Source organism: Nannobrachium achirus (genome assembly GCF_963921795.1).
Source record: "Nannobrachium achirus genome assembly, chromosome: 12".
NCBI lineage: Eukaryota > Metazoa > Chordata > Actinopteri > Myctophiformes > Myctophidae > Nannobrachium > Nannobrachium achirus.
In genome coordinates, this window is record NC_137832.1 from 4,812,759 (window position 1) to 4,840,541 (window position 27,783).

The 27,783-nt window shown below is 42.0% G+C and overlaps 1 protein-coding gene across 1 annotated transcript; it reads left to right on the top strand.

Moving 5' to 3' along the window:
- Positions 1-3,169: 3,169 nt before the first annotated feature.
- Positions 3,170-27,465, top strand: LOC308296193 (uncharacterized protein). The gene is made up of 4 exons (XM_080739363.1): positions 3,170-3,317; positions 6,325-6,412; positions 8,061-8,149; positions 17,567-27,465. Exon 4 carries the CDS (start codon positions 17,818-17,820, stop codon positions 24,925-24,927), a length of 7,110 nt encoding a protein of 2,369 aa, XP_080595489.1. The 5' UTR covers positions 3,170-3,317; positions 6,325-6,412; positions 8,061-8,149; positions 17,567-17,817; the 3' UTR covers positions 24,928-27,465.
- The last annotated feature ends 318 nt before the right edge of the window (positions 27,466-27,783 follow it).

Sequence of the window (27,783 nt, forward strand, 5' to 3'; positions counted from 1 at the left end):
ACACACACACACACACACACACACACACACACACACACACACACACACACACACACACACACACACACAGCTGGTTAAACATGTTGCCTCATGCTAGATGCAGAATAGATGTGCCTCATGCTAGATGCAGAATAGATATAGATACACCATAAAAATGCTAATATACAGCATATGATTTGTGAAAGTGACAAACGGGCTTCACAGTTATGTCAGGTGTATTCATATGCTAATGGTGATGCGATTTCAGATCAATTGCTCCAGCCACTGAGGAGAAACGCTGTGACAGACAGACAGACAGACAGACAGACAGACAGACAGACAGACAGACAGACAGACAGACAGACACTCACTCAGACAGACAGACAGACAGACACTCACTCACTCACTCACTCATTCAGACAGACAGACAGACAGACAGACAGACAGACAGACAGACAGACAGACAGACAGACAGACAGACAGACAGACAGACAGACAGACAGACAGACATTCGGAAAATTATATGTTTGCTATATATATATATACTAGCCCTTACCCGTTCAAAGATATGAGCTCCAAAATGATGTGCAGTGTGTGGGTTATGGGATGTGCACTGTGCACACAGTATATGAGGGATGGAAAGTAACTTTAACTGGTGCTTGCATGATGTACTGTAGGAGCATCAATGTAAGAAACCCGTTTCGTTTAATGGCTACAGAGATACTGTCCCCCCCCCCCAGCCCGCCCGCCCACCCGCCTGCACACACACCCGCCTGCCTACACACACACACACACACACACACACACACACACACACACACACACACACACACACACACACACACAGAGCTGGTTAAACATTTTGCCTCATGCTAGATGCAGAATAGATGTGCCTCAAGCTAGATGCAGAATAGATAGTAGATACACCATAAAAATGCTAATATACAGCATACGATTTGTGAAAGTGACAAACGGGCTTCACAGTTATGTCAGGTGTGTTCATATGCTTATGGTGATGCGATTTCAGATCAATTGCTCCAGCCACTGAGGAGAAACGCTGTGACAGACACTCACTCAGACACTCACTCAGACAGACACTCAGACAGACAGACATTCGCAAAATTATAGTATAGATATATATATATTTTTATTTTTTTTATTTTTTTTACTATACTGCATGCACTGTCTTCTATTCGTCTGTCATTCAAGGTTACATGATGGTTTCCTGTGCAAATAAGCCAAGTGCTTAGATCTCCTTTTAGTTGACCTTATGTCAGGTGTATTCATATGCTAATGGTGATGCGATTACACACACACACACACACACACACACACACACACACACACACACACACACGCTAGGGTTCAAGTGGTTGATAAAGAAATGGAGAAAAAAAGCTTCTATCACACAAAGATTTGGATGGCCCCGGCCTGTAGTAACTCTGAGGACACCCTGTTGAGAACCCCTGATCTACAAGTTGACAACTGACAAGAGAGAATAGAAGAACAGCGCTTTCTGCCGCTTTCTCCTTTTAGTTGACCTTATGTCAGGTGTATTCATATGCTAATGGTGATGCGATTACACACACACACACACACACACACACACACACACACACACACACACACACACACACACACACACACACACACACACACACACACACACACAGAGAGAGCTGGTTAAACATGTTGCCTCATGCTAGATGCAGAATAGATATGCCTCATGCTAGATGCAGAATAGAAATAGATACACCATAAAAATGCTAATATACAGCATATGATTTGTGAAAGTGACAAACGGGCTTCACAGTTATGTCAGGTGTATTCATATGCTAATGGTGATGCGATTATACACACACACACACACACACACACACACACACACACACACACACACACACACACACACACACACACACACACACACACACACACACACAGAGCTGGTTAAACATGTTGCCTCATGCTAGATGCAGAATAGATATGCCTCATGCTAGATGCAGAATAGATATAGATACACCATAAAAATGCTAATATACAGCATATGATTTGTGAAAGTGACAAACGGGCTTCACAGTTAGTCAGGTGTATTCATATGCTAATGGTGATGCGATTTCAGATCAATTGCTCCAGCCACTGAGGAGAAACGCTGTGACAGACAGACAGACAGACAGACAGACAGACAGACAGACAGACAGACAGACAGACAGACAGACACTCAGACAGACACTCACTCACTCACTCACTCATTCATTCAGACAGACAGACAGACAGACAGACAGACAGACAGACAGACAGACAGACAGACAATCGGAAAATTATATGTTTGCTATATATATATATATATATATATATATATATATATATATATATATATATTTTTTTTTTTTTTACTATACTGCATGCACTGTCTTCTATTCGTCTGTCATTCAAGGTTACATGATGGTTTCCTGTGCAAATAAGCCAAGTGCTTAGATCTCCTTTTAGTTGACCTTGTACCAGACCAGTGAACTGTACCGTCATGAAACTGTACCTTTTCCTACATGCAAACGTCTAATAAAGTCTTCAATCAATCAATCAATCAATCAATCAATCAATCAATCAATCAATCAATCAATAAATAAATCAATCCACCATTAGTGGGCGGGTCATACAAAAACATGAAAGGTCTGTGCCTTATTTTTTAATAATAAATAAAGTGTATTATATGAAGTGATATTTCTTTATTATTTAATGGATAATTATTGTTAATTAAATGTTACAATGTATTTCTTACTTTTGAATAATAAATAAATTGTATTTTACAAAGCGATCTTTTTATTATTAAATGGATAAAAGCGATCTTTTTTATTATTTAATGGATATTTATTGATAATTAAATGTTACAATCTATCTCTAATCTATCTACAGAAGAGTAACCTTGGTTATGCTACTGTTTATTCATTCATTTTTAAACAGGACAGTAATGTTAATAACACTTTCCTGTATACTTATAAGTTATAATAAATCATAAAATGGCAATAAAAAAACCTTGGGAGAGGAGGAGAGGACTACAAGCTCATACACTTCCTGCTACGTCATTGGCTCAAGCCAATCAACAGACCGGAATTCCAGGGTTCTTTGGCTGATTCTAGAAGCTTCTGCTCTAAAACCAGAGGACACGCCCCCTCAGACTGCTTTACGCTGTCGTGCTGTTTGTTTGGTGTTGAGACCCTGGTTGAGACGAGACAGACACTACACACAGATTTATTGCTACTATTTTACAGCGATTCCATTTGATTTACTTGGATATTGTTACATCTTTCCTTTTCCCCGCAGGACCCTACAACACTGAGGTAATTAACTTTCTTTAACATGATCATTTCTTTTTGTTCTGCGTCGTGTTTAAGCTAACGTTAGCTTGATAGCAAACTGCCATGTTGTATAAACTAACTCGAAAGCAGCGCTAATGCCTTTGCTGTCGTCTAAACGAAGCTAACGTTAGGTTAGCTTTTTAGTTCGTTATAAAGTTGAGTCCTGCCCCGGGCGTTTGCCGTTAAAACGGCTGAAAAAGTACTTTTGCAAGTTGACGGCTATGAGCTAACTGGTGGTGTTTTATTGTGAAAGACAGCACCGTTTCCGCCCAAACTTGGTTGTGGGGGTCCCTGCTTCATCTCTCTCTCAACTAAGGGGTCCTTGGCCTGAAAACGTTGAAGACCCCTGGTTTGTTGTGAGCTTGTAGATCAGCTATATGGAATCTATGATAAGGTTGTGGGGGTCCCTGCTTCATCTCTCTCTCAACTAAGGGGTCCTTGGCCTGAAAACGTTGAAGACCCCTGGTTTGTTGTGAGCTTGTAGATCAGCTATATGGAATCTATGATAAGGTTGTGGGGGTCCCTGCTTCATCTCTCTCTCAACTAAGGGGTCCTTGGCCTGAAAATGTTGAAGACCCCTGGTTTGTTGTGAGCTTGTAGATCAGCTATATGGAATCTATGATAAGGTTGTGGGGGTCCCTGCTTCATCTCTCTCTCTCTCAACTAAGGGGTCCTTGGCCTGAAAACGTTGAAGACCCCTGGTTTGTTGTGAGCTTGTAGATCAGCTATATGGAATCTATGATAAGGTTGTGGGGGTCCCTGCTTCATCTCTCTCTCAACTAAGGGGTCCTTGGCCTGAAAACGTTGAAGACCCCTGGTTTGTTGTGAGCTTGTAGATCAGCTATATGGAATCTATGATAAGGTTGTGGGGGTCCCTGCTTCATCTCTCTCTCAACTAAGGGGTCCTTGGCCTGAAAATGTTGAAGACCCCTGGTTTGTTGTGAGCTTGTAGATCAGCTATATGGAATCTATGATAAGGTTGTGGGGGTCCCTGCTTCATCTCTCTCTCTCAACTAAGGGGTCCTTGGCCTGAAAACGTTGAAGACCCCTGGTTTGTTGTGAGCTTGTAGATCAGCTATATGGAATCTATGATAAGGTTGTGGGGGTCCCTGCTTCATCTCTCTCTCAACTAAGGGGTCCTTGGCCTGAAAACGTTGAAGACCCCTGGTTTGTTGTGAGCTTGTAGATCAGCTATATGGAATCTATGATAAGGTTGTGGGGGTCCCTGCTTCATCTCTCTCTCAACTAAGGGGTCCTTGGCCTGAAAATGTTGAAGACCCCTGGTTTGTTGTGAGCTTGTAGATCAGCTATATGGAATCTATGATAAGGTTGTGGTAAAAACTCATTGGCTAATGGAAAAAAATGCTATGCTCCTGTGTGCAAAGGCCCTTACAAACACATTTTGTAAAGTTGTACCACTGGCAAATCCATTTGCATTAGCTTACTGTTTTAACTGACTGTCACAATCAAATATTTGAGCAAATGTTGTCTCTGCCAGGCCAAAGGCATGGCAGAGAATATTTTTTGCACCCTGTCCATCCATGTGTCTGTTGACTGCTAATCTCTGGTACCGATCAACATGAAACCGTGCACACACTCCATAGATGCCATAACAGAACCACAACATGATACATGACTGTTTCCCACTGCCCCAAATGTTTCACATAGGCCCGTGGTTCTCAACCTGTGTGTCGGGACCCCCAGGGGGATTCCCAAATTATTTTGGGGGGTCTCTAGATGATTAACTGAATGTGCAGCATTGTTTTCTCACTCAACAGTAAACAAACCAAAGTTTAAGGGAATAGAGGGTATCTGCACATTTCTAAAGTTACAATTTAATGACTTTTTAATACTCCTAAAATGTCAAATTAAACGTTGGCCAAATTGTCAAATATTAGAGACAGAAATTGTGAAAATAGCTGATCTACATGCTCACAGCATGTAGATCGGCTATTTTCACAATATACAAAGTGCTTGTCAGGGTGGGGGGTCCCCAGTTTAAATATGATTTCACAATATAACCGTGTTATACAAAGTGCTTGTCAGGGTGGGGGGTCCCCAGTTAATTATGATTATTTTGGACCCCCACACTTGACGGCTAACCAGCTGATCGTTAATGACATCCCTAGTAGATGCAGAGGACTCGTTTCATGTACAAGAGGAGTCTTCAACAGGGTCTTGGACCCTTAGGGGGTCCTCAAAGTCACTACAGGGGGACCGCCCAAATCTTTGTGTGATAGGATCATGTTTTTTGCATTAACCACTTGAACCCTAGCATCCCTATTCTAGTAGAACATTAGCCAAAAATAGCCGATCTCTGCGAGACTTTGTAAGCTTGTAGATCGGCTATTTTTGGCAAAGAGGTTTGTAGTGGGAAAAAGATTAAAATATTTGACTGTTCAAGTGGTTAAATGTATGAAAATACACATGACAATAGGATGACAGTGCTATCAAACAAGTCTGTCTAAGAAATCTATGAACAGTTTTATTCGGCAACACAATTTTACACAATTTGTATTGGGGGTACTTGCTTCATCTCACTCTCAGCCAAGGGGTCCCTGGCCTGAAAACGTTGAAGACCCCTGTACGAGAGCTTTGTTGTTTCACACCTGTGCCTCACTGTCAATCCAACCCATATGTCTGAGTCATACTGTCAGGGCCTTTGTCACATTACCCGTTGTATATCAACCACTTGAACCCTAGCGTCCATATTCTGAGAACTTTAGCCAAAAAAAGCAGACCTCACAACGTCTCGCACTGCAAGGCGTTGTGAGCTTGTAGATCGGTTATTTTTTATTTTATTTTTAAAAAGGCAGAACAAGGCACATAGAGCCTGCTGGTTGGTCAGTCAGGGACCAACCAGAAGGCTAACAAAGGGTGAATTGTTAATAACTACTTAAAATGTGCACAATGGATTTCAGTGTGTAAATCAATAATGCATGTATCTTCAGTTGGGTCTAAAATACAGTCTTTTTTGAATTATTTTCAGCTGTGACCCGACGACAGATCTTCTGTTCTTTTGGTGGACACGGCTGTTGTTGACGGACCGACCTTCCCAGACTGACTGACACTGCAAGGTTTGTTTTAACTGACACACGCAAATCAAATAGTTTCAGATGTAACAGTGATCTCCATTCATGTCTCTGAAGATCAACTATAACATCCATGAGAAATGTGCATGGCAGTGGATTTTTGTATTTGCTGACAACTGCAGGCTCATGCAACACATTTTGACCTTGTAGATCTGCTATTTTGGACATGGGACCCGCTGTATGAATAAAAAAAGCTAGAACTGTAAACATGCAGTCATTGCTGCTGACCCCCACACTTCTGTAAACATGCAGTCATTGCTGCTGACCCCCACACTTGATGGCTAACCAGCTGGTCAATTAACCGTTAATGACATCCCAAGTAGATGCAGAGGACTAATTTAATGTACTAGAGCAGGAGTCTTCAACAGGGGGTCCGGCCGGGACCCCTAGGGGGTCCTCAGAGTTACTACAGGGGGGCCGCCAAATCTTTGTGTGATAGGATTAACCACTTAAACCCTAGCATCCCTATTATAGTAGAACAATAGCCAAAAATAGCAGATCTACTAGCTAAGCAGACTCAGCAGTACTGTTCAAGCAGACATTTACAAACACATTTTGAAAGTAAATGGATGATTCCATACTTATTTTGAGTTTGTACCACTGGCAAATACATCTGCATTAGCCTACTTAGTAGTATACTTCACCCATTTAGGACTGAGGTTGATTCTAAAAATACTGTGTAAATCCTGACCCAAGTTTTCAGGGGATCTAAATTGACCCATACATATATACTGTATATCACTATTAGCTGATAGTGGTTCCCGGTTGCTCATCCCTAATAGTCAAAACTAAATGTCATGTCTGTAATTCCAAGTGCTTTTAGGGGTGGGGTCTCCCCAGTTCAATGAGAGGTGTAGTGAGTTTGCAAATCAGCTATTTCACCATATTTATCTGTGGTGCAGGGTCAAACTAAATTGACAAGCACTTAGGCTTGTCAGCATGAGGGGTCCCCATTTCAAATATGATTAGTCTGGGGTGGGGGACGTGGCTTGCAAAAGTTGAAAGCTACAGTTCAATTGTAATACCTTTATATAGACTGATGTCATAGTTTTAGGTCCCCAGTCTATACCCTGCCTGTGGTCTTAGGGTTGAGAGGTCGCTGAACGAACACATTCCCAAACTGCTGAGTGCACTCCGTTAGCTAGGATGTGTAGATGCAGAGACAGAAGCTGCTCAGTGACAGTATAGTGACTCAGCATGTTTTTATGTTTTTATTTCTTCTTCAAAAATTATGTTTTAGCAAATTCAACATAAAAATGCAGAACCAGGGTGGGACAAGCCTGCTTTTTTTCTCCATTTCTATATCAACCACTTGAACCCTAGCGTCCATATTCTGAGAACTTTAGCCAAAAATAGCAGACCTCACAACGTCTTGCACTGCGAGGCGTTGTGAGCTTGTAGATCGGTTATTTTTTATTTTATTTTTAAAAAGGCAGAACAAGGCACATAGAGCCTGCTGGTTGCTCAGTCAGGGACCAACCAGAAGGCTAACAAAGGGTGAATTCAATTGTTAATAACTACTTAAAATATGACTTTCCAAGTCACATGTGCACAATGGATTTCAGTGTGTAAATCAATAATGCATGTATCTTCAGTTGGGTCTAAAATACAGTATTTTTGGAATTATTTTCAGCTGTGACCCGACGACAGATTCTTCTGTTCTTTTGGTGGACACGGCTGTTGGTGACGGACCGACCTTCCCAGACTGACTGACACTGCAAGGTTTGTTTTAACTGACACACGCAAATCAAATAGTTTCAGATGTAACAGTGATCTCCATTCATGTCTCTGAAGATCAACTATAACATCCATGAGAAATGTGCATGGCAGTGGATTTTTGTATTTGCTGACAACTGCAGGCTCATGCAACACATTTTGACCTTGTAGATCTGCTATTTTGGACATGGGACCCGCTGTATAAATAAAAAAAACTAGAACTGTAGACATGCAGTCATTGCTGCTGACCCCCACACTTGACGGCTAACCAGCTGGTAAATTAACCGTTAATGACATCCCAAGTAGATGCAGAGGACTAATTTAATGTACTAGAACAGGAGTCTTCAACAGGGGGTCCGGGACCCCTAGGGGGTCCTCAGAGTTACTACAGGGGGGCCGCCAAATCCTTGTGTGATAGGATTAACCACTTAAACCCTAGAATCCCTATTATAGTAGAACATTAGCCAAAAATAGCAGATCTACTAGCTAAGCAGACTCAGCAGTACTGTTCAAGCAGACATTTACAAACACATTTTGAAAGTAAATGGATGATTCCATACTTATTTTGAATTTGTACCACTGGCAAATACATCTGCATTAGCCTACTTAGTAGTATACTTCACCCATTTAGGACTGAGGTTGATTCTAAAAATACTGTGTAAATCCTGACCCAAGTTTTCAGGGGATCTAAATTGACCCATACATATATACTGTATATCACTATTAGCTGATAGTGGTTCCCGGTTGCTCATCCCTAAGAGTCAAAACTAAATGTCATGTCTGTAATTCCAAGTGCTTTTAGGGGTGGGGTCTCCCCAGTTCAATGAGAGGTGTAGTGAGTTTGCAAATCAGCTATTTCACCATATTTATCTGTGGTGCAGGGTCAAACTAAATTGACAAGCACTTAGGCTTGTCAGCATGAGGGGTCCCCATTTCAAATATGATTAGTCTGGGGGGAAGTGGCTTGAAAAAGTTGAAAGCTACAGTTCAATTGTAATACCTTTATATAGACTGATGTCATAGTTTTAGGTCCCCAGTCTATTATCTATCTATCTTAGTGCCTGTGTGGACTTAGGTGTTGAGGGGTCGCTGAACGAACACATTCCCAAACTGCTGAGTGCACTCTAGGATGTGTAGATGCAGAGATACACATGTGGTTTGTTGAGGTTTGTTGTTTGACACCTAAGTGATTACAGAATCAAGTTTTTCTGGAGGGTCTACTAAATGAATAATAATTGGGGTTGACACCAGAATGTATGTCCTCGATGCCATTACAATTCTGAAGATACATTTTCTATATTATTTTAGCGCACACTTTATTTTCTCCCCCAGGCCAAAGGCATGTCTGAGAATATGATTTGCACCTTGTTTCTGTCTGTTTCTGTCTGTGAGCAGCGAAACTGACCACACACACACTCCCTGGATGACAGGGCAGAACCTCTCCCCCACATTTTTCACATATGCCTGGCATAGTGCTACCATGTCCAAACATCACGCATATCGTTACACAGTACCTCTATATCAGTAGTGGCCAACTTCGATGATGGCAATATTTCTCCACTCATCCAGACGGCCACATTGCATATGCTGTCGGCCAGAAACTTATTTTTTAACTTGAATGTAAATGAATGACCTGCTTCATGTCAAGTAGCAAAAACAGCTATCTGCAAGCTAAAAAAAGAATTGCTACACGATATCTCTTGCCATATGATGCAAATATTGGTTTGGGAAATATTGAACTTTTGATTTCTATAGTTGTTGTAAAATGACAAAATTGTAATTAACCCCAAATGTGACGGAAAAACTTTCCATGCACATAATGGATTTTAGTATGTAAATCATTAATTGCGACGTCAGGTGCAGTTAACCATCAAAACCTCCACCGCCTGTCAGTCAGTCTGTCTGTCCGGCACGTCACACTTTTCCCCTACTCATATCCATGACAAGTGCATAATGGATTTTAGTATGTAAACCATTAATTGCCGTTAGGTCGCAGTTACTATCAAAACCTCCACCGGCTGTCAGACAGTATTTCTAAAGTCATGTCATCAACATGGATCTGTCCCAAATCCCCATATTCCCTCCTGATTGGCTACGACTGCCTTCTTTGTGTATGCGAAGTGACAGTTGCTTATCTGGCATAGTGCTACCAGGAGGTGCTTTTTACAGTACTCCTACAGATTTTGTCCAAACATCACACATATCGTTAAACAGTACCTCTATAGCAGGAGTGGCCAACTTTGTTATTGGAGAAGGCCGCAATTTTTCACCACTCACTCCTGAAGGCCACATTGCATATACTGTCGGCATGAAACCTCTTATCTCTGCATTTTAACTTTGTAAATGAACCTGCTTCATGCCAAGTAGCAAAAACAGCCGATCTACAAGCTCTAAACATGTCTCCCTGCCTGCCTTGCTATTTTCCAATTAAAAAAAAATCTATAGTTGATGTAAAATGACAAAATTGTAATTAACCTCAAATGTGACGGACAAACTTTCCACATGTGCATAATGGATTTTAGTATGTTTGAAAATACGTTTTGCACCTTGTTTGTGTTTTGTGTTTCTGTCTGTAAGCAGCAGTTCAGCAGAACCTCTGCCCCACATTTTCACATGGGCCTGGCATAGTGCTACCAGGAGGTGCTTTTTACAGTACTCCTACAGATTTTGTACAAACATAACGCATATCGTTACACAGTACCTCTATAGTAGGAGTGGTCAACTTTGATGATGGAGAGGGCCGCAATATTTCTCCACTCACTCCAGAAGGCCACATTGCATATACTGTCGGCCAGAAACTTCTTATCTCTGGATTTATAACTTTGTAAATGAATGATCTGCTTCATGTCAAGTAGCAAAAACAGCCGATCTACAAGCTGTAAACATGTCTCCTTGCCTGCCCTTGCCATTTTCCAATTTTCTAAAAAATATAAAGAAAAAATTCTCTTGCCTGATGAAAATATTAGTTCGGGAAATGATTTAACTTTAGAGTTAACTATAGTTGGAGTTGGAGTATCTGCAAAATGACAAAAATTTAATTAACCCCAAATGTGACGGACAAACAAATGTGCATGTTACAGTTACTATCCAAACCTCCACCGGCCTTCAGTCTGTCACACTTTTACCCTACTCATATCTCCGTCACCGTTGCCCCTATCCATGCCAAACTTTGCACACACACTCCTTGGCTGCCAAACCACCTCATTTCTCAAGTGGCCCTCTTCTAGCGCCACCTTGAGGCCTTGCAAAAAAGCACATTGCTCCTACAGGTTTTGCCCTAAAATCATGCAAAGCGGTACACAGTATGTCTAGTATGTCTAGACTCTAGACATACTGTGTACTAGACTCTAATCAACATGGATCTGTCCCATTTTAGCACCACCATCAGGCTGATTCTTTTCAATCACATTTTTGGACACTGCTCCTACAGATTTTGGCCTAAAATCACAAAGCGGTACACAGTATCTCTAAAGTCATGTAATCAACATTAGTGAGCGACCGATATATCGGCCACCGATATTATCGGCCCCATATGGCCTTATTTGGGCATATCGGTTTATATCTTATCGGTGAAATTTATCCAATATAAAAATAAATAATTAAAAATCTAGGCAGTGCTGTGAGCTGTGTGGACTGCATTAAAAGGTAGTGTAATGAAATATGTTGTCCAGCAGAGAGTGCCATTCCTTCACACTGAGGCCAGGCCAGGCGAGTGTGGTGTGTGTGTGTGCGTGTGTGTGTGTGTGTGTGTGTGTGCATGTGTGTGTGCGTGATAACTCACGTAACGTCAAACGTTGCTGAAGAACAACAAAGATAATTCCAAACAAAGTCCATGGGAGTATAGGGACAACACATGTTGGCGATCTAAGGATAGCATTTTTAATTCCCTTTATAGAGTTTAAAACGACCAGTTCTACCGGAGCTAGTGTTAGCCATTAGCCAAACTGTGGACAGTGGAGGGACGAAGGAAGCGTGTTGCCAGACTTATGCGAGAGAAACAAGCAAACTGGTATATAAAACAAAACACTGGACAGTGGAAGGAAGAGTGTTGCCAGATTTATGCGAGAGAAACAAGCAAACTGGTATATAGATCATAAAAAGTGCGCTCCCCTCCTCCTTTACTGTATGGTGAATTGACGACGTACTGTGTTTGTGTCAGCCGAGCCTTGTCAGGCCTGTCAATGGCCTGGATTGTGTGTGTGTGTGTCAGGCCTGTCAATGCTCCTGGATTGTGTGTAAAAATAGTACTCAAAACGTACTCCAAAAGTTGCGCAACTTTGCACACACATCACAAGTGGCGAGAAATTTCGTATAAAAAAGGGGGGGGCGTGGCCTAATGGCTCAACAGCGCCCCCTACAAAATTTCAACACAACAGCCCCACTATACGGTTTCACCTACAAGTACGAAAATCGGTACACACCTGTATCATGTCCGAACTCACAAAAAAGTCTCTTGGCGCCATGTCCGAAACCAAACCGGAAGTCAGACATTTTGACTAATTAGTGGCGTTTTGGCGCGTTTTCACGTGTCGCACTTTAACGAACTCCTCCTAGGGGGTTAATCGGATCAACTTCAAGTTCGCTCGGCATACTCAAGACACCTTAACGATGAAAAGTTGTGCGAATCGTGAGTTTTCGTAAAACGGCGTGCCCCTGGCGAAGCGTCAAACTTCCTTCACCAAACAGGAAGTGCCCCCTCTTCTGATTGGTCCATACTTGATTGTTCCTTTTTTTGGCTGTTACTCATCAACCGTTTATCGTACAGAGTTGTGGCTGGTATCATATGACTTGACTAAGTGTCCTTCACCTTAATTGGTTTAACTAAGCCCCGCCCCCTCTTCTGATTTGCCGAAACTTGATTGTCCCCTTTTTTGGCTGTTACTCATCAACCGTTTATCGTACAGAGTTGTGGCTGGTATCATATGACTTGATTAAGAGTCCTTAACCTTAATTGACGCTTCCTTCGCCAAACAGGAAGTGCCCTTCACCAAACAGGAAGTGCCTCTATAACTCATGAACCGTTTGTCGTACAGACTCGTGGCTGATGTCATATGACTTGATTAAGAGTCCTTAACCTTAATTGACGCTTCCTTCGCCAAACAGGAAGTGCCCTTCACCAAACTGGAAGTGCCTCTATAACTCATGAACCGTTTGTCGTACAGACTCGTCACTGATGTCATATGACTTGATTGAGAGTCCTTAACCATAATTGGCACTTCCTTTGCCAAACAGGAAGTGCCCTTCACCAAACAAAGTGCCTCTATATCTCATGAACCGTTTGTCGTAATAATGCTAACAAATGCTAATGCTAATGCTAACACATGCTAATGCTAACATGCTAATTTTAATGCTAATGCTAACACATGCTAATGTTAACACATGCTAATGCTAACACATGCTAATGCTAACACATGCTAATGCTAACATGCTAATGCTAACATGCTAATGCTAACAAATGCTAATGCTAACACATGCTAATGCTAACATGCTAAAGTTAATGCTAACGCATGCTAATGTTAACAAATGCTAATGCTAACATGCTAATGTTAACGCATGCTAATGCTAATGCTAACAAATGCTAATGCTAACATGCTAACACATACTAATGCTAACAAATGCTAATGCTAACACATGCTAATGCTAACACATGATAATGCTAACACATGCTAATGTTAAAAATGCTAGTGCTAACAAATGCTACTGCTAACTAATGCTAATGCTTACACATGCTAATGCTAACAAATGCTAATGCTAACAAATGCTAATGCTGAATCTAAAATTCTAACGCTAATTGGCTGCTACCCCTTGTGACGTGGGTAGAGCTGCGAGGGCCCGGTCATTGCTGCTTGCAGCTTTAATTATTATTATTCCCAATAAAGAATCGCGTTTTTGAGGCGCAAAATATACTCCAAAAGTTGTGCAACTTTGCACACACATCACAAGTGGCGAAAAATTACGTATTTAAAAATAATCAAAAGGGGGCGTGGCCTAATGGCTCAATAGCGCCCCCTACATCATTTTCCGCATAGACGGTTACAGAATAAAGTTTCACATACACGTACGAAAGTCAGTGCACAGGGATTAATAGTGCAATAAGTGCAATAGTGAAATAGCGCAATAAGTGTAATAGTGTAATAAGATTAATAGTGCAATAAGTGTAATAGGGCAATACGTGCAAGAGTGTAAAAGTGTAATAACGCAATACGTGTAATACTGTAGTATTGTAATAAGTGTATAGTTCATTATTGTAATAGTGTAATAAAGTAATAGTGTAATAAGTGTATTAGTGTAATAACTGTAATAGTGTAATAGCATATGTGTAATATGTGTAATAGTGTAATAGCGCAATAAGTGTAATGGTTTAATAGTTTTAATATGTGTAAAAGTGTGATAGTGTAATCGGGCAATAAGTGTAATAGTGCAATAAGTGTAATAGTTTAATAGGGTAATGGTGTAATAGCCATGCAAGGGCCCGGCCATCGAAACTTGATTGTTGCTTTTTTGGCTATAACTCATCAAGGGTTTGTTGTACAAACTTATGGGTGATGCCATTTGACTTGTTTCAGATTCATTGTCCTTAATTAGTGTAACTTAGCCCTGCCCCCTATTCTGATTGGTCGATAGTTGACAGGTACTATTTGCTATATCTTTTCAACGGTTTGTCGCTCAGACTTTTGGGTGGTGTCATTGGACTTGGTCTAAAGTACTTGTCCTTCATTGGTGTAACTTAGCCCCGCCCCTCTTCTGATCGGTTGATTATTGATAGTTCCTATTTACTATATCTTTTCAATGGTTTGTAATAAGTGCAATAGTGTAATGGCGCAATAAGTGTAATAGTGTAATAAGTGAAATATTGTAATAAGTGAAATAGTGTAATAGCACAATAAGTGTAATAGTGTAATAGTGCAATAAGTGTAATAGCGCAATAATAATAATAATCTTTATTGTCCCCGAGGGGAAATTTGTCTTCACAGTCTGTTCAACACAAAAACAACACAAAACCATATAACACAAAACATCACAAGAGTGACAAGACAGATCATCAGGTCCCCACTATTCACAGAAAAACAATCCTAGCGACGGATGCGCTTGCTTAGCAGATTGTTAAATCAGGCGATGGCTGAGGGGACACAACTCCTACTAAACCGTACCTGTATATAAGTGTAATCGTGAAATAGTGTAATAAGTGTAATATTGTATTAAGGTTAATAGTGAAATAAGTGTAATAGGGCGATAAGTGCAATAGTGTAATAACGGAATAAGTATAATCGTGTAGTATTGTAATAAGTGTATAGTTTATTATTGTAATAGTGTAATAAAGTTGACTAATCCCTGGCGCATACTCCATTGTCTTAGGAGACAGAAGGAAGCCAACAAAAAGTAATAAAGTAATAGTGTAATAAGTGTAATTGTGTAATAAGTGTAATAGTGTATTAGCATAATAAGTGTAATAGTGTAATAGCGCAATAAGTGTAATGGTTTAATAGTTTCATAGGTGTAAAAGTGTGAAAGTGTAATAGGGCAATAAGTGTAATAGTGCAATAAGTGTAATAGTTTAATAGGGCAATAGTGTAATAGTGTAACTGCTGCCCCTTGTGACGTGGGTAGACCTGCGAGGGCCCGGTCATCGCTGCTTATTATTAAGTTTGTGTATGCACCGTTACGGTCGCTTTTCTCCCGATTAGGGAGACTTACTAGTACATGTATGTTCCAGACCTGCCAACCCGTACGCATTTTGCGTACTAAGCACGCATTTTAAGGCTCTGTACGCAGGTACGATATTTCCCCTCATTGCTACGCAATTTCGGGGAATGGGCGCGGCCCGCGGCGTGGTATAACAACACATTCTGCAGCAGCAAACGAGGCAAAGATTTTTGCAACCTGCCGTGTAGTTCCTCCCAGGCACCACTTGAAAGGTGTGTGAATGGGGCGCATGGCGCTGGGGAGCACTAGAACAGAAGATATGCTCGTTTTTTTCGGCAGAAGAAGAATTGAACCGGATGCCATGCGTTTGTTTTGGTTTTTCAGCGCGGTGCAGCATGTACACTTACGCTACAGTACTCATCATAGAGTTATAATAAGAAGCTACTCATCTCATCTCATGGCTATCGCCGCCCGGTTTGTACAACGGCGATATTAATACGATTAATTTATAAAGAAGATAAACGGAGAATGGCCGTGTTGTGCGATTCATCGGTGTCGCCCCTACAATGCTGCCGTGCAACGAGTAGTCTGACTAACAGGTAATATATTAAGATAACACTCAGCTAAGGTGAATTCACATGTCAGCAGCCACGATGGTGAGAATGAAATGGTTGTTATGGTGTTGTCGCTCCTCTCCGCGACGCGGTTAGGGTTTTAATCAAGTGAATCAATAATATTATACTATTAAACTGCGGTCGCCCCCGCGACAGCTTGTTGTGTATGAAGCCTGTGTTATACTTCGTCATACGACGGTGTTGCACGTGAGCGAAGTCGGGAAATGTCAAAACGTGTGACCAGGTACAATGAACTGTAGCATACATTGACCATGATTAGGCTTTAGAGTAAAGATCCAAACGAATGAAAATAAAATACTGGGCTCCCTGTTCCACTATCTCTAAATGAGTATGAATGGAGGAATTAGGGGGACTATGTGTATTGTCAAAAACATTAAAGGTGAACAAGTTATTTATCACCTGTGAATATATGAAGACATTAATGGTTTGTTAACAATGAGTAGCCTGTATCCTCTATGAATGAATATACAGACTAGACGGTATTTGATCTATACACAATGTAGGCCTATATATCAATTAATGAATGCACTAGAAACCTACATGAGTTGAATACTTTCAACTTCATGCAAATCATGCACAGAAAGGTGGTTTTATTTAGGCTGCTCAATTAACAATGTTTAACAAAGACACAGGTAAATATTTAAAGGTAAATAGCCTACCTGACAATGTAAAGCTATTTGGCTATTTGAATAACATGATTATGTTGATGTATGTTCATTCATTAAGTCACTGGTGAGACTGTTTTGCTAGTCTATTGTTAACTAACTCTGAGCAAGTGCAGTTAGTATATTTTATTAAAGATTTGTCAACAATATTGCCAAAGCAACATTACTGTATTGCCTGGTGGTAATACTAGCCTACTTTTTCTCCAGACCAAATGGCATTTTTATTTAAAAGGTTGTTCTAACATCTTGCCTCCTCCTATTAGTGTAAGTCAAGACATGCAATGTGCTACAAAATATACGCTGTTTTGTGCGGGAAAACAACAAAAATTCGGCGCCGCGCCCGCTGCGCGGGCGCTGCGGGCGCCGCGCGGGCACTCCGTGCCCGCGCATGAGTACTCAAAAAAATTTCCCAGGGTTGGCAGGTCTGATGTTCAGTTTAACTCTGTATCTAAAATACTGTATTTTTAAATTATTTACAGCTGTGGCCGGTGGGCTCTTCTGTTCTGCGGCTAGACATCTGGACACGGCTGCAATTGACCGACCGACCTTCCCAGAGTGACACTACTACAAGGTTAGTTTAACACACACACACACACACACACACACACACACACACACATTAAGTTGATTCTTTATGCTTAGTGATATGTGATTAGTACTACATATTTGAAGGTTTTTCTTTTGCTAAAGAGAGGATATTTCACAAATTTAGACCTAGAACGTTGACATCATGCCGAGAAAAAAACAAAGATCGATCCATATGAGTAAAGTGTGGGCTGACAGGAAACGTAAAAGATCACCAAATGGTTGCGCTGAGGAGGATGAAGAGAAACGAGAAACTTTTAGTCCAGCCATGGAGCCTCAGCTACAGGCACAGTCTGATGTTGAAGAAAAAGTCAACATTGGCGAGGACATGGAACTTTCTCATGATGACCATGGACAACAACCATGCGAGGACATGGAATTCTCCGACAATGACCCTGTACAACAACCATGCATCGCGCCACCCTCTGTGATATCTGTGCAAGCATCCAAAAGCCAGAATCATCGTTCATTTTCCTTAATGTCACAGAATCGTCAGTGTACATGCATGGCTCTGGCATTTCTGGCACATCTAAATGAAGGTCTGGACTTGAAGACGGATGATCTTGACAAGATATTGGACAAGGGAGATGGTCTGTATAAAAGAACAATAGAAAAAATAAAAAGGCAAGGGCAATTTAGGAGCGAACATCTATCTATGGAGGAAACGCCACTCACTGTGGAAACCCAACACAATAGGTACTCTGTCCAAAGAGAGAACATAGAAATGGGCTATATGAGAGATCAGGGAGAGCCTCACCGACAACATTGGTGGTTGAATCTTAAGGAAAGACTTCAGTGTCTGTCTCAAAATGTCAAATTTGCTCTCCTTACAGTATCACCGTACACCATTGCTGTGTTTAGAGACAGTTCTGGAAGATATGGACTGTTTGACTCTCATGACAGAAGTGTTGATGGCCTACCTTTGCCTGAATGGAACGGAGGCAAAGCTGTAATGATGACCTTCACTCGCTTAGAAGATCTCATTGCTCAGATTGACACGCTAAACGACTTCTTGCATTCGTCACGCATTGACCACATGCAGTTTGACTTCATGCCAGTGACATTTGTACACACAAGTGCTCTGTCACCACGTCCGTCAACTATGCATATGCATCCTGTCAACCTGCATCAAAAAGAGCCTGTTGATCTGACTATCAAGGATGAATCTGACACTGGTCATCCAACCACCAAACATTCTTTGCAGGTTGGCTATGAACCATCCCCAATAGTGATGTCGGATACAACACCTGATAGGGCCAGAAAAGTGAATAAAGAACGTAGACGGAGAATGATGAGAAGGGAAAGAGAGGCTCAGCTGAAATCTGATCGTAAGGAAAAACCTAGGTCTCAGAGGAAGGCCTATATGCAGAAATACATGGCCATGAGAATAATAAGTGAGAGAACATTCAGGGAACGGCAAAATAATTACAAGAAGGCATATGCCAACAGGAAGTACAGGGATGATGAGGAGTTTAGAGGGAACCATCAGGACAAGCAGAAGAGATATCGCAACAAGAGGTACAGGGAATATGAGGAATTCAGAGAGCAGCATCAGCTCAAGCGGAAGGCACATGGCAACAAAAGGTATAGGGAAGATGAGCTGTTCAGAAAGCAGCATCAGGTCAAGATGAAGGGATATGGCAACAGAAGGTTCAATGAAGATGTTGAGTATAGGGAGAAGGTCAGGAAACACATGAAGTTTTACATGGCCCACAAATGCAAAACGGACATGTATTTCAAGTTGCGCCGCCGTGTCCGCGCTGCATTGAAAGTTAGACGTAGGTACAATGTGTTGTGTCAAGTCCAGCTCAGACTGAGACATGACGAAAAGGAGAGGGAAGCTGAAGCTGCTGCTATAGCAGCTGCAAAACAGAAAAGGTTAGAAGAAATCGCTATAGCCACGTTCCAGAAAGACATAGAAGATGGCCCGACTTATGTGTGCACAACGTGCCATCGGGCGCTTTTCTCGGAACAAGTTTATTGTTGCCATCGGTCCGACTTCACACAAAACCGCAAGCTGGTTGCCGCCTGCTTGACAGGCAAATACGTCCATTCGTGTGACGATCAATGTGGAGGCCCGCAAGACTGCACTGTCCCCGAAGAAAGGCATCACGAGTGGATATGCAAGTGCTGTCGGGTCACCCTGAAAGCTGGAAGAATGCCAGCCTTGGCTGTCGCAAACAATTTAGAGCTAGCACCCATTCCCCCAGAGCTCAGCAACCTGAATGTTCTGGAAAGGCAAATCCTAGCTTTGCACATACCGTTTGCCAAGATTCTCACGCTTCCTAAAGGCAAACAGGGGGCTTTACATGGTGCTGTGGTGTGTGTGCCATCACAGATGGAAACCACAATAAACGCCTTACCGAGAAGGCTCGGCTCATCCGGATTGTACCGAATGAAGCTAAAGCGGAGTTTGCGGCACAAAGGCCATTATTTGTTTCACACTGTCAATATGAGGAATGTTATACTGGGCGCGAGGACACTCAACCAGATTAACCCAAACTACAGAGACATCCCAATCAGAGACGATGACGACGATGTGGAGGGCCAGGTTGAAAACCTGCCCACAGACGAAGTCATGGACAGTTGTGATGAGGCCGAAATGATGGAAGTAGCGGAGTCTACTGAAGCTCTCGACGCATCGCGGGCAGTGGATCAAGATCCCCCCAGTGCTGAAGATGAGCAAGATGCGCTGAGACCTGGACATGGCCTAGACAGTTGCTTGGAGGCAGATGACATAGGACAAGAATTGATGACCTATGGAGATGGCATATTTAGCATTGCCCCCGCCGAAGGCAACAGGCCTGTCAGCTACAGCACTGTCCCTAACCTTGAAGCAAAGGCCTTCCCTACTTTGTTTCCAACTGGAGCAAACACGTTGGACGTGAAGAGAAGGATCCCACTGTCCCCAAGCCGTTACTTTAACACAAGACTTTTCAGTGTTGACGGTCGGTTCGCTAAAGACCAAAGCTTTCTCTTCTTTGCACATTGTGTCTCAGAGACACACATTGCGAAAACCACCATCTCATTTCAGTTAAAGAAAGGAAAACCTTTAACCAAGGATGGTCGCAGGATCACCAACAAGATGTTGCAAGACAAGGCTGAAGTCGAGAGACTGGTCAGAAACAAAGACGCAACACGATTCATGTCACCAATTAGAGGGACTCCAGCTTACTGGCACAAGACATTGTTGGACTTGTTTGCCATGGTCCGTCAGTTAGGCCCACCCACCTTCTTTTTGACCATAAGTGCGGCTGAGTTCAGATGGCCAGAGGTCATCAGGGCAATAAAAGCACAGCAAGGTCAGATCGTGGATTTTGAAAAGTTGGACTGGAATGAGAAATGCGACATTCTCAGAAGCAACGCAGTCACAACTATGCGAATGTTTGACAAGCGAGTTCGTTCCGCTTACACAAACTTGGTGCGTTCAGAAGCTCTACCATTAGGACGCGTCATCGACTGCTTCCATCGTATAGAGTTTCAGGCCAGAGGGTCCCCGCACCTCCATGGATTAATGTGGGTCGACGGCGCCCCCGTCCTTGGCGTTGACTCAGAGGAGAAGATCTGCGAGTTTGCAGACCGCTACATTTCGTGCCAGCTGCCTGATCCGGACGAAGATCCTGTGCTTTACCAAATTGTCCTACAGGTTCAGATGCACAGCCGAAACCATACAAAGTCCTGTAGGAAAGGTAGGAGGACATGCAGGTTTGGATTTCCAAAGCCACCAGTGGACAAAACCTGCATAATAAACCCAAAGGCGGTTGATCCAACTGGAAATGACTGTGGCACAGAAGATGAAAGCGAAGCAAACAAAGACATGGATGAAGGCGCAAACCAAAGTGCACCAAAGGCAAAGCGTGCCGAAGGCATTGGCAAAAAACAGACGGCAAGAGCAGAAGCTGCTATGGCGAAACTCAAACCAATTTTCGACCTGCTGCTGGACTCTGCGTCAGGAGTGACAGATCTGCCGGACTTGCTGGCAAAGTGCAATATGACCAGCGAAGAGTACGACAGCTGTCTTGAAGACATGAGGAAGAACCGCGTGCTCCTCATGAAGCGCGGCGTGAAGGACTGCTTTGTGAACAACTACAACCCAGTTTTCCTGAAGGCCTGGAATGCTAACATGGATATCCAGTTTGTTCTGGATCACCATATCGCAATCACATACATGCTCTCCTACATATCCAAGGCAGAACATGAGATGGGCGAACTTCTGAAACAGGTAGTAGTTGGCATCGATCCGACGAAAGTCACCGAGAGGGATGCCATGAACCAACTCGTTCAAACCTATGTGAAAAACAGGCAGGTTAGCTCTCAGGAGGCAGTGGCCAGGACTTGCAGCATGCCGTTGAAGAAATGCTCCCGTGACGTTATCTTCCTCCCGACGGATGACGATGCAATGAAAATGAGTCTCCCCCTCGCTGCGCTGAAGAAAAGACCAGACGACTCGGACCAAGTGTGGATGAAGGGATATCTGGACAAGTACAACGCCAGGCCCAAAACACCAGAGTTTGACAACATGTGTCTAGCAGACTTTGCATCCAAGTACAGGGTGGTCTACGGCCAACAAGCAAAAGCCGAAAGTTGCGTGAAGTTGTCTGACAACATGGGAACCATTAAGAAGCGCCAGGGCAAGGATGCAGTTGTCAGATATGCAAAATTCTCGGAAAAGAAGGAGCCAGAGAAATTCTATGGCAACTTGCTTAAAGTCTACCTGCCTCATCGCTATCAATCGACCCTCAAAACCGAAGCATTCCCCACATACCAGGAATTCTACGAGTCCGCGTGTGTGAGATTGCCCGGAACAGACGAGATTTGGCCCGCGAAAACGATTGTTGCTGAGAACAAGAAGAGGTTCGAAAAGTACAGTCAAGCGGTGGAAGAGGCCGTGGAGGAGTTCTGGAAAAATGGCCCAGTTGAAAATGCCTGGGCCAACATTGCCCCAGAAAACGAGCTGGATCGCATGGAATGTCTTGCCGAACAAGACGAGGATCCGCTGGACGTGGAAGAACGAGATGATGTGCCAGAATTCAGCAATCATGAGGTGGGTACAATTCCTGCACATAGAGTAGTAGCCCCGCAAATGAGCCTGGATTATCTGCGTACAATGTGTCAAAACCTCAACCAGACACAAGCCTCCGTGTTTCACTCTGTACGTGACTGGTGCTTTCAGAGCATACTTGAGCAGAACCCCGAGCCGTTCTTCTTCTTTGTCACTGGGGGTGCTGGAACTGGCAAATCACACCTGATAAGGTGCATCTTCGGTGAGGCAACAAGGATTCTCCGTCGACTCCCCAGACTGTATGAAGACGCAGATGCATCCATGCCCATGGTGTTGCTGTCTGCGTTTACAGGAACTGCAGCGTACAACATCGGGGGTAACACACTGCACTCCCTGTTGAAGTTGCCCAGAAGCCTCAACCCACCCTACAAAGGGCTGGGAAACAGTTTGGATGATGTGAGGGCAAAGCTGGGAAATGCAGAGATCATCGTCATCGATGAGATCTCGATGGTTTCAAAGCAATTGTTTACCTACGTTCACTGGAGACTGCAAGAGATCAAAGGCAGTAAGAAACCCTTCGGTGGCATGTCGGTACTTGCAGTAGGTGACTTTTACCAGCTCCCTCCAACGGCAAGCGGAAAACCGCTCTGCGTGCCAGAAGAAGGCAAACCGGATCTTCTGCGTGAACACTTTGAGATGGTCACGTTGACAGAAATCATGCGACAGAAGGATGACGTGCCCTATGCACAACTTCTGAATAGGTTGAGAGTCAAGGACAAGAGGGAACGGCTGAGCGATGCAGACAGAGCACTCCTTGGTGAGAGACTGACTGATGATCAACATTGTCCTAAGGATGTTTTGCACATCTTCGCAACCAACCCTCAGGTTAAAAAACACAACACGGACACTTTGTCTCTGCTACACACTCACATCGTTGACATACCTGCAGAAGACTACGAGAGAGACGAAATTAGTCACCGCATGACTCGACGCTCAAAACCCAACAAAGGTAAAGAGTACAAGGATCTTGAGGACAACTTGCAAATTGCAGAAGGCGCCCCTGTCATGATCACTAGGAACATAGATGTGGAGGATGGCCTTGTAAACGGCACATTTGGCAAGATTGATGGTGTTGACATGCGGGTCGACAGGGACGGAACTACAGTAACCAAGCTTTGGCTGGTGCTAGACAAGCCTGAAGCAGGACTGAAGTACCGGAGAACTACGCCTGGCGCCACACAGGTGTACGTCGAGAGGATGGAGGAAAACCTGAGTAACCACAAAGTGATTCGCAGGCAATTTCCCATCAAGCTGGCATATGCTTGCACGTCTCACAAAGTCCAAGGGAAGACTACACAATCCGCAGTGGTTTCCTTGAAAGCGGTCTTCCTACCAGGGATGGCCTACGTTGCCCTCAGTAGGACAACGACACTGCAAGGATTGCACATCATTGACTTTGATGAGAAGAGAATCTGGGCTGATCCTGAAATCACAGCTGCCCTGGAGTCCATGAAGACTGCGTCTCTGGACAGTGTCATGCCACTGTTGAAGTTTCGAGAGACGACGGCCCAAGCCCAAACTTTGACGATTGTCCACCACAACACTCAAAGTCTACCGGCTCACATTCAGGACCTCAAACGACACCACGAGCTGACACTTTCAGATGTCCTGTGCTTGACAGAAACTCATCTCACTGGCTCCTTTGTGGCTGACAGTCTGCAATTGGACGGCTACACCATGTTCAGCCGCAACAGACACGTGTCATATGCAAAGCTACCTGAACGTGCAGAACAGAACGGCGGTGGCGTCGCTGTGTATGTGAGGGACCATTTCCAGGCTAGTGAAAAGCGTTACCTTCACAATGTGACAAACCTTGAGTTTGTGGCAGTAAAGATCGAGTCCCCTGTCAAGCTTCTGATCGCTGCGGTGTACAGACCACCACATTATGGTAACCCATTTATGGAGAACCTGAAGGCGCTTCTGGACTCCTTGGAAGTTATGGATCACCAGCCCATCGTAGTCTGTGGAGACTTCAACGAAGACCTACTGAACGGTTTTCCTGGGCCCATAACAAGGCTTCTAGAGTCCAGAGGATATGCACAACTCATCAAGGAGGCCACCACAGAAAAGAACACGCTGTTGGATCACATGTACATCTCAAGACCACAGCAATGTCTACAGTCTGGAGTGCTACGTACATACTACAGCTATCACAATCCTGTGTATTGCGTATTGTCCACCGAAGATGACTAGTGCATAGACTGCAGGACGTGCTTGCAAACACTGGCAGCACGCAGACCTACTTTTCTACAAGCTCAACGCGTCGCGGGCTTGCAGATCGGCTATATTCCTGATGCAGAAACCTCCAGGAGTAAAGAAGTTCAGGAACGCTTGGCTTCACAATAAAAGCATCGTGTCGGGCCTCTGATGTCACTAAAATGTTCATAACTAGGGTTAGGGCCAATCCTTTGTGAATAGACTGTTCTATAGGTTTTCTTCTCATGGAAACGCTTTGGGTTGGTTTTAAATGTAAAATATATATAACTACATTTTAAATGTAAAATATATATAACTCCACTTAAAATCGCACAATGACACTTGAACTTACGGTGATATCTGCCCAAAGGTGGACACCAGAGATGCTATGGGGGATATGGATGAACTTTGTTCATCAACACACTCTGGCAGGCTCTAGTCCCACAAAGGTCAAATCAGACCAGTAATACATTACAATGCACAAGATGCAGCACTTACTGGTACACATAGCCCTCAAATAATGGAAATCGATTTCCCAAAACTCAAATCTGATTTGACCTACTCACCTAAACACCAACCAACCAACCCATTGCTTTCTGTGATTGTGTACTAATCTACATTATGTGATTGTTGTGTACTAATCTACATTATGTATTGTTTGTTTAATCAATGTACAACTTTGACCATTGTAATGTTGCATGTGCTATATCAATAAAATCTTGAGTTGCGAGTACATTTCTTATTGTGGCCTTGTTATACACGTGTTATGTCTTTAACACTTTTCTGCTTTACAGGGGTCAATTCTAATTTCTGTTTCTTCATTTGATAACTTTATTTCAGTCATGTCATGTTGATCTACATTATGTAATGTTTGTTTAATCAATGTACAACCTTGACCATTGTAATGTTACATGTACTATATCAATAAAAGGTTGAGTTGCGAGTACATTTCTTATTGTGGCCTTGTTATACACTTGTTATGTCTTTAACACTTTTCTGCTTTACAGGGGTAAATTCTAATTTCTGTTTCTTCATTTGAATACTTTATTTCAGTCATGTCATGTTGATTGTGAACCGTCTGCATTGGTTAAATATACTAACACTTTTTTCCCTGTTTTTCAGATGCCGTTGAGTGATTCTACAGTGCTAACAGATGTTTGAATTGTTCTGCCTTTAACCTTTTTCTACTTTTCAGGAATGTTCTTTGAAAATAATATGTCTTTGTTCATTTAATTTTTGCTCTGGCTCATGGACATGTGGTACTGAATTTATATAAGCTCACATAGAATGACATTATTGGCCATCCCTAAATTGGATTACAAAAACATGGACTAACCATCTTTAACCAAATGCCACTTTGATTTTATACTGCCTGTTCATGACCCATCTTATATTTGCATGTGCATATTGATCATTTCTTAACCCACTGTTTGTTTTTAGGCCTGCAACACCTGGTTAGACTAAATTAGTTAATCAATTACAGAATGTTAGTTAACAGTTCAACATCTTTAATTGACTCAAAAGTTAGAAATAAATATTTACAGTGGTGGTAAAAGTACTCAAATGTTTGACTTAAAAGTAGATAGAAATAGTCTTCTAGTAAGTAAATGTAATGTTCAGTATTCCAAATTTATTTGATTAAACATACAAAAGTATTGGCATCAAAATGTACAGAAAATAGCACACGTCTAAAAATATGCATGCAAAATGTAACACTTCACAGGTTTCAATAGTCAACATTTAATTAGCAATGAAGTAATGTATTGTGTTAATATTTACAAAAATAGTAACTAAACAATACCTACATTTGTTCATCAGTTGCATAATGTTAGTTATTATTTAAATACATTTTCCAGGAGCTTGCTTGATCGCCGTTGAGGGGTCGGTGAACCATTTTTCCCCCTGCACTCTGAAATTAGGAGGCAGGGGTTTTTCGCTTCACCCTGGAAAATCTAAAATAGGTAATGAAGGGTTAAAATATATATTTTTTGCAGTTTTGGTAACTACTACAAATGTTTAGCTTGCATAAATGTGTAGAAAAACAGCCATTTTCAAATAGCAAATAGTCAAAATGTAATTAAAAATGTAGTGGTTAATGTATAATGTTAATAATCAAAATTTGTAAATAGCAAATAGTCAAAATGTAATTGTAAATGTAGTGGTTAATGTATTATGATAGTAATCAACATTTGTAAAGTAAAATATAATGTTTGATAAGATGTAGTGGAGTAAAAAAACAGCTGAGATTTAAAGCCAAGCACTTAAATATTTTGTAAGACTTTCCACCACTTTAGTTTTGACAATAATAGTACTAATAACAATCTGACATCAATATAAACCATAGTAAAATATGTCAATAGTAAAACTGTTAGCATAACATACAAATCTTACAATTGAACCATAACATTGTTAAATATAATCATAACCACTAACCATTGATTATAATAGCGCAGATATTTATGGTGTTGCATAAAGTAAAATCATAACCACTAACCATTGATTATAATAGCACAGATATTTATGGTGTTGCATAAAGTAAAGGTACTAATAACAGTTTGTTAATAAACATTTTAAACTATATCTGCTACTGTGTTTGTGTCTCTTATTCTTTTTACCATGTGTTTGAAAAGTGAATCTGTTTTGAAAGTTAATCTATATGTTTAGTAATCTATTTAGTCTGACATTTACTATGAATACAGATGTGTTTTGGGTTTTTGAATTACTATCCACAATCAGAATTGTTATTCACCACTTGAACAAAAAGTGATTCTTTTGAATAAATCCATTATACACAAGCCCATGAACATTCAGTTTAAAGGTTTGTTAACTTCCAATTATTCTTGCCTCTACAAT